The 12,306-nt window shown below is 42.0% G+C and overlaps 1 protein-coding gene across 1 annotated transcript in view; it reads left to right on the forward strand.

Moving 5' to 3' along the window:
* LOC148034396 (uncharacterized) overlaps positions 1 to 10,963 on the forward strand; it is a 130,799-nt gene extending 119,836 nt beyond the window's left edge. Inside the window, exons 11-15 of the mRNA XM_087679351.1 lie at positions 8,830 to 8,974; positions 9,620 to 9,816; positions 9,963 to 10,025; positions 10,139 to 10,425; positions 10,560 to 10,963. Of these exons, the coding sequence (XP_087535477.1) occupies positions 8,830 to 8,974; positions 9,620 to 9,816; positions 9,963 to 10,025; positions 10,139 to 10,425; positions 10,560 to 10,627 (760 nt within the window). The 3' untranslated portion in view covers positions 10,628 to 10,963. The remainder of the gene's footprint in view (positions 1 to 8,829; positions 8,975 to 9,619; positions 9,817 to 9,962; positions 10,026 to 10,138; positions 10,426 to 10,559) is intronic.
* Positions 10,964 to 12,306: the final 1,343 nt, after the last annotated feature.

Raw genomic sequence — 12,306 nt, forward strand, 5'->3', positions numbered from 1 at the left:
TCAGTGTTAGAATGGTAAGCTACAATCTGCAAGATGGCAGCATATCTAAAGTTGGGGAAGATCCTGCTTGAGAAAGTTCTTGTGTATCGACAATTCTTGTGTTGATTGTGTCTTTGTCTATGGGTATAGGTGAGGGAATAAATGTGAAGTCGTTGCAGGTCTCAAAATGAGAGAACATTTGATTGAGATCACCTTTCAAACTAGATGCATCGAACAAGAGGACTTGGACCTCATAGAGTTCATAGGATGCTCCAAATAGAGGATTGGAATAGTGGCACACTGAGAAGAAGCGGTGCATTGACCTAGACCTAGGCATCCATCTACAAGATGGATGGAGATATTGGGATTATCAGAGGAGGCCTCTACACGGATTACAGTGGGATCCAGGAGAGTGGGTGTGGAGGGATCTGTTCCTTGATAGGCTATGCGGCATGCCCTTTTTAGCTAAACTACTAGGGGAGGAGGATTCAGAGGAGTAGTATGAGAGCTACGTCCCACTGGCATAGGCAGGGCATTTTGGATCATTTCTAATCAGACTTCTGGAGGAGGCTAGATGAGAGCTTTAGGCCTAGCAAGATATCCCACTTCCTATGGCTATTAGCTCATAGGAGCTTAGCAGTTGGCTCTTGGCTTGGATATAGTAGGGGTGAGCCAGAGGAGATACAAAAACTCTCGCCTACGGGACTATCCCAGAGCTCAGGAGGTATGGAAGAGGGCCCTCGGGATGATATTCCATGACACGCAGAGAATGTCACGACTTGGGGGGTTGTAACTTGGGTCACAGATGCAGGCCCAGCATATGGCTATGAGGATGTTCAGGGGAGCCTATCTTTCCTCATTATTGAACAGGATCTGAGAAGGATCCTCACTTCAGATTACTCGCATTGGCACAATGAACCCAAGGATACTATCACAGATGGGAGTTGATTGCTATAGGCTGGTACATTTGGACAGCAAGGTGCAATCATGCTATAGACCTCTGGGCATAGTTTTTTCATACTCGTATGTTGCAAACAAACATTTGCAAACATCTGAAAAAAATGAATTATGTTATGCATAACATACTTGTCCCATCGGCCAAGTATGTTTCGGATAACATACTTTGCAAATGTATGAAAAGTATGAAAGCATGTTATTCATAACATACTTGTCCTGTCCATTTTTTTAAGCAAAACAGTCCCAAGTGCCCAAAATTTAATGATTATATCTTGGCATCCCCATAACTGCTTCGATTTAACTCCATAGGGCTTAGGCAACTTGTTATCTGGCAAAATTGGCTTGTTATCTAGCAAACCTTTTTATGTACTTAAGACTTTGTTGAGTATTTCAACCCACTTATCTGGATCGGTGTACTGTTTTGGACTGTTTTAGGTTAATTTTTTCTCTGTTCTTTGGATCTAATGTCTACGGTGAGTCTGTAGGCTTATACAATGTCTACACAATGAGGCTCAAGTATGCCAAGTTCACATTGTAATGTGTGTTTTAAAATGTATATGTGTCATGGGGAAAATGTGGTTAATTAAATGTTAAATTTTCAGGTCACATATGATTCAAATTTTGTCAAGTTAAACCCCTTACAATGTGCATTTTAAAATGTGTGTACGTCACAGGAAAATGTGGTTAATTAAATGTATACTAGTAGAAAAGTATGCTAAATTTTTAGGTCATGTATGGTTCAAACAGTACCGGTGAAACATACTTTTTTCATACTTTCATACCTGTATGCGTATGCATGTGAAAAACGTATGAAAAAACTATGCCTCCAGGATGTATCCACAGCAGAGACCCTTCTGAGGATCTAGATAGAGATCATCCACACTGTCCATGGGAGATGGGAGAGGATGCAAGGAGGATTTGAAAGGATGAGGAGGAGAGAGGCCTTCCTGCAGACCTCAGACTTACGCTTTTTTCAACATGGCCCCTCAGATGGTTAGGCATTATAGCCCACCTGATTGGTGGTTCACACAACCACTGTAATCTTGTACTTGGTCTTTTACCTTAGGGGAATACCCTTTGCGGTTTTTTAAATATAAATCTCTTTTCTTGTTGGGGGTGGGGGATCCATGGTCCCATGAGTTAAGCTGTATAAATGCTGTATTATACTGATATGAATTGAGAATTTTTCTTCCCTAATGCGATACAAGGGAATTCTGGAGGAGAGCTTTGGGCCAAGGAGGATCACTCTTTCTTTTCTGAGGAGAGCTTTAGGCCGGGGGGATCACTCTCTCTTTGGCTTCTATAATAGGAAATTTCATGCTTTTGGAGGCATTCCATTTGGGATTGCCCTAAATCACAACAGGTCTGGAGGAGAGCCCTTAGCTCTTCTTCCAATGCACTCAGGGACAGATGATAGTGCAGTGGCTTGGGCCACAGAGAGAGGAACAGCTTGTGGGTATGAGGATTGTAAGAGGAGCATCTCCTTTCATACTTCAAGCCATTAAAGGAGGATCATTTGCACTCCAGATTCACCTTGAGATGCAGACTGCAGGACATTATTATTGCATGATACGTTTAGATTCTAACTCAGAGATTATCATTCTCAGGGGAAGATGGGAGAGAGTACACGGAGATTCGAAGCATATGAGCAGGAATTGAGATGTCTTCTTAGGCATTTTAGATTTTGAACTTCTTTGATTTAGGAATCCTTTAGACATTTTGGTACATTTCAGTGCTAGCTTAGCCCTTTTGGTAGCTATTTTATTAAGCATTCATCCTTGAGAGTGCCAATGTGAAAGATGTCCATCCCTATGCTTATATCCTGTCATGTGTCTGGATTTACACTCTGTTTTTCTATTTTGGTAATGATTATTTCCAAGGGGAACTTCAATAGGATCATCTTTTCCAATATGACGGCACTCATTTGAAGGAGCCAACAGTAACAGTTCGAGGTGAGGGTTTTGTGATATAACTTGTTCATCTAGACGTATCTTTTACCAATAGTACAGGCTGAGGGTTTTGGAATACAGCATGCTCGTTTAGGTGTATTCTTTACTAATAGTTGCAATGCATTTTATAGTTAATAGGCGTCGAGGAGAAGAAGTTTCAGTCTCAGGGCATAAAATCTTTGCCTTCTGTGGCAGAAATGAAGTCATGTATGTAAGAAAGTCTTCCCTTCCCATGTTAATATTTGTGCAGAGTCACATGACAGATTATATCTTGTGGCCTTCCTATTCAGCATCTGATTGTATTGACTGGCCCTCAATCAGTTCTTGATACCTGTGACTGTTGAACAAAGGAAAGAAAAGCTATGGCTTAGCCTGCCATTACTTCTCCAGTTTGACATCTGTCATTTGTCCAACACTGCTCCATCTTAACTTGTGAGGTGAAGGACATCCTCCCCCTATATAATCACTGTGGTAGCTCCTATCTTGTTGTACCCTTCATAATGCTACATGGAAGAGGATTTTTTCCATCTTAGCATGTAAAATGCAGGATATCCACCACCCTACATTACAGCTGTGGTAGCTCCCCTAGAGTAGACTGGCACTTTGTGCCCATGCTATGCTCTCCATACTTCAGACTCTCCCAAGAGGAGGGGCACAAGGTTTGGAGATAGATGTGATACAGATGCATACTTGAGACACTTGGTTGCCCCCTACCCACCAAAATGCAGCACTACAAAGATCATTTCCTTAGATTGACAGATGATGGATTTAGACAGCCAGGCTACATGCATGTGTACATGCCCCACACTATCAGGGTCGCTATTGATTAGATGAGAGTGTCATCCACACCTGCCAGAATGAGACAGGTAGAGCAGCGCAGTTGACCAGGAAGGACAGGATATGTAGGCTGTGCCATGGGAGGTAGAGTCTGAGGAGCCTTGCATTTATAGATGCCCAGTATACTATGAGATTGAGGGAGATGCCATTGCTTGTTTGTAGAGGGTTTTGCCACACTTAGTCAAGTGTCACCGAGCCTTATCTTTTCTTTCTCGAGCTACAGAGGCATCAACAGGGGCTTCTATACAGACAGAGACAGAGATCCCAGCCACAAATTACCACCTCCTTCAAGCCCCTCAGCATGTCATATCCCTCCTCCCATACCATACATTTCACAGTGGGGACTCACAGTACAGAAAACATTGGATATCAGGGCAGCCATGAGACCCAGACTGCCAGGATGCAGATCACCACCCTATCAGAGACTGATTTCTTAGATCCACGCATTATATTGGAGAAGAATCGAGGAGAGATGAGAGGAACTACAGGGCAGCCATGAGACCCAGACTGCCTGTAAATGCAGATCACCACCCTATCAGAGACTGATTTCTTAGATCCAAGCATAATATTGGAGAAGAATCAAGGAGAGATGGGAGGAACTACTGGGTGGAGCAGATATTTGAGCCGTCCTTCTTCATTCCTGCACCATGTATGACATATTAGATACTGTCGTACCCATTTGATGGAGCTAGTGATAAGTTGCTCATTACTCTTCAAGATTATACACTTCTAGCATGCTAGATGTGACTAGACATGGAATGCACTAGACTAGACTTCGTTTCTTTTCATTACTTACATGAATTGTTGTATATTAATTCTTCTTATAGGCTGACTTAGACATAGTAGACGTTGAGAAACTTTTTTTCCTTCTACCTTCAAGGACAACCTTCTGCTTAACGACTTGTCAAGAATCCACTGTTTGTCCTGCTGCTTGTTCATTTTGTACTGGAAGGTATTTCATCTAACTGATGCAGATCTCCCCTTCCTTTTCCACATCTTTTCCAATGTCTCTTTCCAGACATAATGAATGTGCTGAACCTGAGATGAGGTATTGCAAATAGCAGGACCAACCAAGGCATCCACATCAAGCAAAGCAACATCTCAAGTCCCTCAGTAGCCTGATGTAGACACTTTCTCATCTGTGGCAACCAAAGAAGCAAAAAGATTCGAGAAATTGACATCCTTCTGCAAGTCTTCAAAAAGGCAATCTTACTTTTCCTGCCTACCTTTCAACATCTTTTAACTCAAATTTCAGCCTTCAAGGGCATTTCTCCACCCTCTTTCCCCTTCTACATGAGCATACTTGAGTGCCTGAACTATGGGTGCCCATCACAATCATCTGCAAACATGAGCCGAGCACATCAGCAGAAGCTCTTTCCTTTTTTGTGAAAATCTCTATCCAGTCCCTGTACTTGACATTTTTGCTGCATTGGTGCATCCTCTTTCTACCCTCCGCTCTTCAAGTGTTGTAAGATAATGGATGCTGTGCTTCTTTCTCTCTTGTCCTCAAGGTTCCCATACATTCTTGCATCACCTCTTGGAAATCTTGTTTTCTAAAACTGAGTCTCTACATCCCATTCACGAAGCTGCCATGAACTTATTGTCTCAATTGAAGTTGTCTCTCTTCCCTCTCTGCACCTTCGATTTAGGATCCATCAATGCGCAAAACAGAGGTGTTGACTGATGGGATTTCTTGTGCCATTGTGTCATGTGCATAGCAATAATTAAGGGGCCTGCACTGAGGAGTATTGTAGAGCGTTTCCTCATGCATTATTTTACTCAGAATGCTCTTCCTGCAGTTCCAGTTCTGGGAGCAGATCATCTTCCACACATAGTCATGGGCACAAAGTGCCAGTCTACTACAGGGGAGCTACCACAGCTGTAATGTAGGGTGGTGGATATCCTTCTTTTTACATGCTAAGATGGACTCATCGTATTGGAAGGGTGGTAATCTGTCTCTCTGATTCATGCTCTGAAAACCGAGTACCACAGCATACCATGACATGTGGTGGCCATGTTAGTCTATGATGCCTCTAGGCCTCAGCATGGTAACCTATCTGGGCTACATTTTGGTGGGTAGGGGGCAACCAAATGTCTCGAGTATGCATCTGTATCACATCTATCTCCAAACCTTGTGCCCCTCCTCTTGGGAGAGTCTGAAGTATGGAGACTCATCATATTGGAAGGGTGATAACCTGTCTCTCTAATCCATGCTCTGAAAACCGAGTACCACAGCATAGCATGACATGTGGCAGCCATGTTAGTCTATGATGCCTCTAGGCCTCAGCATGGTAACCTATCTGGGATCATGGATCTGATACATCTGATGTTACTACGGTCTGAAATATAGCTTTCCACTGCCTTGGCAGGTGCTGCAAGCTTTGCTTTGATGAACTCATGTGGCCCTGAGGGTTTACTACATATCATCATAGAGAACATAAGGATCTAAGGTCTCTCCAAACATTGCCAATCAGAAGCAGAGAGGCTAGGAGCCCATATAGATGTTGCATACGTCATAGCTGGGGTGATCCGTCTATCAAAAGCCATCCTTCTGTGCAGAATTCTCTTGAAAATGGGCCTGATAATACTGTTGCTCCACTTGTGCAAGTGTGGCATACCCTCATGTAAGTCTGTTCTGTGCTGTCTGTCTCAAGGATAACCAGCTCCATGTGCTAGGAAAAGTAATACCGAAGTATATGTCATAATCTGTCACCCCCATCTAGCTGCCTCTATTGATCACTGTATCTTTCATAACCTGTCTGGATATGTAAAGGAACATGACCTTCTTTTTCCCAATGTTCACAAAAAGCCCTCTCTATGTGGAAAAATCATCCAATGGATCCATGTGGCATTATAAACTCACCTACGAGTCAGATATTAGGATGATCTAACAGCGTAACGCAATAAAGTGACGAATAGTCCAAAAGTGATGCACCACTACCCTCCTCTCTCTATGAATTCATCAATTTCATCAATGTATGGGCCAAAAAGTGTCAGAGATAGTGGGCAGCACTACTTCAGCCCTACAATGCTCTGTATCTCATCTGACAAACCACCTGGGCATCTACCTCGCCCCACTTGGAGTAGCCGATATCATGGTACTATGTCAAAGGCTTTGTTGAAATTTGCAAAGCAACAATAAAATCTGTGGTCCTGTGCCTTTGCCTGTCAATTGGGATACTCAAGGTGAAAATATGATCTAGGGTGCAGAAATTACTATGAAAACCAGCCTGTCTAGGTGCTTGGAGAGCCTGCCTCTCTAATAAGCCACTGAGCTCTGCCTGAAGCGCCAGTTCTGTAATTCCCTAGATCCATGGGTTCACCAGATTGTGAATGGTAGTGTAATGATGTGCATACTTAATGCTGCAGAAAGCCCTCTACTACTGCTCTGTTAAAGAGAGGTGCTAGAAATGGAGCCAGAGTGGTGTAGGCATAAGAGGTGCTCCCCTCTGATCCCTGAATGATCTATGGGTGGGATGGACAATGGGGTTTGGGACCAGGTAAAGGGGCTTTGCATAGGTGTGCCAAATGGTGGGATTACTGATAGGCATAAAGCTCCTGAATCTGCCTCCAAGCCTCAATAGTTAGTACGATTTCCAGTAGTGCTCAATCTTGTATTGCTGTCTTTTACAATGAGTTCGCGTTAGGTTCAATCACCAAGCTTCATGCTCAAAGATCTTCCCTAGTTGCTTCTATTGTTTGAGACATGCATGAAGCATAAATAATTGTGGCTCCTGAATCTGCCTCCAAGCTCAATAGTTAGTACAATTTCCAGTAGTGCTCGATCTTGTATTGCTGTCTTTTACAATGAATTAGAGCTAGGTTCAATCACCAAGCTTCATGCTCAAAGATCTTCCCTAGTTGCTTCTATTGTTTGAGACATGCATGAGTGTCATGACACTAATCTCATAACAACTATTTTGGGGCACTGTCCCTGCTTTGGCTTTAGAGGAAGATTGGGTAGTGTGGAAGAGCTAGACATGATAGAAGAGTGTAATAGATTGGTAAGTTGTGATGCAAGTACCTCTAGTTGTGTTATTAGATCCATATCGTAACATCCATGTTAGATGGCATACTCCAAAGGGTCGGGGGCACTGAGAAGTCATGTATGGACTGGGCTGTCTCCCGTGATCCCATTATAGAGTCCACTGTGCTGCTGGAACCCTTTGGCATGTGAGAAGTATACATGCCCACCTAACTGTGGCCACCTCTTCATGCCATTATTGATGAAGAGATGGTGCCATCCTCCTAGCTCCAGTAGCTCCTGACTCTAGTGGGTGACTCCCCCAGTGTTTGTAGATACTCTGTGTGATCCATAGTCCTTGTCTATTGCAGGTAGCTGTATGGGATCGCCTCTTGAAATCAAAGGTAGTGCATTGTCTGCTCATTGTCCTTGCATTGAAGTCTCCCACCAACAGAAGTTCTCCAAGTCTCATAATCTTTTTAGAGAGAGTGCTATATGCTGTCAGGAGAACTTCCTCCTCCTGGACTCCCTTTTTGTCATGTGTGCCTACAGCGTATCTAGAAGTATCTGGTGGAAAGTAGCACACACTAATGTATGACCTCCTCTCTGTCTCCTGGAATGCCTCTCACATAAAGGGGACCTCTGGTTCTCTGTTCACAATACTTATCCTCTGCTGAAGCTCGTTTCTGCATAGGATCACCTTATCCTCTGTACCTGTCTGTTCTCCATATGCTCCCCCCAAGTGCTGGCTCCAACTGAAACCGTGCTATGAATGGTAGGAAGGAAAGAGAGGTGCGCACATGCACGCACTTGTGCACGTGTTTAGGGAGGAGGATTCTAACATTTGCAAAAGGCCAAGTGACCAATTAGATACAACTATGTAGTACAAGTCAAATGACATTCCATCATGAAGAACAAAGTAAAGTTGGACAATAGCTAAATAAAATCAGATTATCAGATCATGCCCAAGTATGTCTGACTAAGTCTAACAAGTAGATCCTTTTTTTCTATCTCCGGGTTTTGGAGAGAGAGAGAGAGAGAGAGAGAGAGAGAGAGAGAGAGAGAGAGAGAGAGAGAGAGAGCTAAGATCCTTTTACGAGAGAAAAAAAAAAAAAAAGAGAGCTAAGATACAAAATATTACAGGGAAGTACATGAGAGCATACTAAGCATAACAAAAGTCGTCCTAGAAACGTTTGATCAAAGTTGCAAAGATGAAGTGATTGCCTTGGTTTGGATAATGCTAAATGCCTATGCAGTTGGAGAAATTCGACAAAAGTCGTGTCGTGAGGTTTGCACTGGTAGCTCTTTGGACAGTGGTATTTGTTGTTCTCTCTCTGCTAAGTCATTTCTCAAAGCTAGACAGCAGTGCTCCAGTCCTAGTGTGCACATATTTACCGTGCCTTTTTTCAAGAGGCTTGTAAATCCCAATCCCACATGCCTTCCCAAAGGCTGAGGCTTGGGTAGATGAAAGGCAAGCACTGGGTTCTACATCACAATCAACACCTTGCACAAAGAAATTCTAAGGCTCACTTTATTCACCAACAGGATGCCACTCCCAACCATATGCATTGTGCATGGATTCTCAGCTGCTTCATGTGAAGGGAAGACTTTATCGATAAAGTGGGACTGCTAGACCACTTTATCGATAAAGTCTTCCCTTCACATGAAGCAGCTGATAGTACATCGATAGTACATTTGTAGCGCTTGAACATACAGTTTGAATGTTGGGAATAGCTTTAGTGATCAACCAGGCTTGCCACTGTTAAGGATGAAATATCTCGCTGTCTTGTGAAATTTGTCCCATCTGAAGTTTGATTGGATGATTTCAAGTATAATGATAACTTTGAACTTCCAAACTGTTTTCTTAAGTTGCATCTTTCCTCTTCTCTGCCCTAACCTAGTGCCATATTATATTTTCATTTCATACATGCAGAGAATTGAGTGCTTCCTTCAAAGCCTTTCTCACTCCCTCAATTTTGAAACAGACAACAATTTGATCATTGCTTACATGGACACCATCTTAAACCTTCTACCAGAACCCCAATTCTGGTCTTTACACTCCTTGGATGCTATAATATTTTACAGGCTATTTGAAGAGGCAGGTCTGGTGGACGATGCCACTCTAGTCAGGTGGGTTCAATGTTTCTAGGATGCTTAAAGGACATGATATTGATAAATCCTCAACAATATAACTGTAAGATACCTAGCAAAACCCATTCAATTGTAGTTCCATGCTAATCCAAAATGTTTCCTACACATTTGAGCATTGCTTTCAGGCTGCTCGATGCAGCAAAGGAATATCTTCAATCTTCGAGCAATCAGGACACTTCATTGTACCGGTGAGTTAACATTCAAGAGATCCTCACCCCACCCTCACATGTTACTTCTATAGCTGATTGTTGTAATCAAGCATAGTACATCTTTTGATGGTGTGTCTTATTCTCCTGTGTAGAATGGTCCTGGCAATGCAAAAACTCATAACAAAGGCCCCAACAGTGTGCTTACACTTGGAGAGAAGATTGAAGGAGTTTGTTGAGACGTGCCTTATCCCTCTTCTCCTAAGATGTAGTCAGACTATGAAGTTTATGTGTGCAAAGCCAGTACTGGAAATGCTCTCTCAACCCTTAGGTAGATCTGTCTTGGGGTCTTCATCACTTGCACAGATTTTCGAGGGAGAGGTCTCTGGTTGTCACAAGAGAAATGAAACAGAGACCGAGGAGCCATGCTCGCATCTAGAAGGTGTGTTATCATTAAGTCACAGAATGTGCTAAAGCTAGGCTTGTGCATGCCTAATAGGCATTTCTTCTTTTGTTGTACTAGCATCAGCAGCTCATCTAACTGTCAAAAATATGTCATCTTTATGTATATGGAAGGGCTGGTGAAAAGCATCGCTCAAAGATGGAGACAAATGGAGCTTCAACCTTCTGCTTTAGTACCATAATCACATGGTATACAAGACCTCTCACTGACCTGTTTTGAGCTCTCGAAGGGGCTCTAGACTGTCAGCAAAGTTTGCACATTTGTGCTACTATGGGGTCTTTGTAACTACAGACCTCTCATCATCCATATTCGCATTGTCAAAACTATGAAACCTCACACCTTCCACCATGTAATCCCTAATTAAGGGCAATGTTTATTGTGTATACACACTTATGTATTCTATCTTTTCATTCATTCAAGTTCATTCTCTCTTGTAACACCTATGTATCTTATATGGATGTATTTATTTATTCAGCTAAAATCTTGTTTACCCTTGACTAATACATGAGAAAATCCATTAACCTTGATCATGAGAAAATCCATTAACCTTGATAGTCTTGTTTTGTGAAGCCCCTATTTGGTTCATATTACCCATCATTCTTGTGGGCTATAAGTATTCAAGTATTCAAGTATTCATTCCAAGTGGACATGTGAGCTATTGTCCACAACTAAGGATAAACAATAGGTTGTACACACATTGCTTTTGAGTTTCTGGTTCTCTATCTTATGTTCAATTATATTTTTCAAAAGTTTTACTACCTCACATTTTTTCCTATTGGCCTTCAAAACTTGCTACATTATTTTGCAAAAGCTTAATGTTATAGTATTGTTCATCGCTACTAAATTCTTAAAATATTTTCTCGATGAATCCAACAAACTTGAAATTACAAGTGGACACGTTACTGAGAAAAGATTAGACAAGAAACAAAATGAAGAATTATTAAATATTTATGGTAGGATTAGAAGTTTTCACTTGTTGGATAATTTAATTGTTTTGCAAAGTTAACTAGTTCATGGCCATCAATTTCTTAAAATGTTAACTTGTTGAATCAAGCAAATTTGAAATTAACAAATAAAATGGGATGCTTAATAACACAAGCAAGAAAATAAAGACTGTGTGTGTGTGTGGCAAGGGGGGGTGGGGGGGGAGAAGGGAAGGGATTTGTACCACTTATTTATGGGTAGAGTTGTAATCCACATGGCATAAGATTTCAAACATCACATTGTCCCACACCCATCACCCTCTAGCCTTGCCCTACCACATGCACCTTCTTTGAACTTGATATGGTAAGGGAAGGATCAATACCACTTATTTATGGGCAAAGTTGTAATCCACATGGCATAAGATTTCAAAAGTCACACTGTCCCACACCCATTGATATGGTAAGGAGGGTGATAGAACTTCTATAACATGGATGATCGATGAATCACATAGGTTTATAGGGTGAAAGACTTTCCAAAAGAGTGGACCATGCATACCATTGTGCCTATCCCCAAGTTTGGAGATTTGCTAGATCCAAGTAATTGTGAGACATCATGGTGGTCCATACTTTGTCCAAGATATATGGAGTAGTGATGGAGGCAAAGCTGAGTGCCTATGTGGACAAAGGGAGATAGAGCGCTATAGGATAGGTTGGATTTAGATTGGGGAGTTTCTTTACACTTGATCACATATTTAACGCATTGACCACACTAGCCATAATGTATGGAGCAACTATTTGGACCCTTGACCTAGCTACATATTTGTGGATATAGCTTGAGAGACCATAGATCATCATGCTCTCATGAATGATTTGTAGAAAACCATCAGTACCACATGAGTAGAGTTTTGCATTCCCATGATGACAGAGTTCTAGATGT

This window comes from Lygodium microphyllum, chromosome 6 (genome assembly GCF_053477565.2).
Source record: "Lygodium microphyllum isolate KBCC chromosome 6, Lygodium_microphyllum_v1.1.10, whole genome shotgun sequence".
In the NCBI taxonomy this organism is placed as follows: Eukaryota; Viridiplantae; Streptophyta; class Polypodiopsida; order Schizaeales; family Lygodiaceae; genus Lygodium; species Lygodium microphyllum.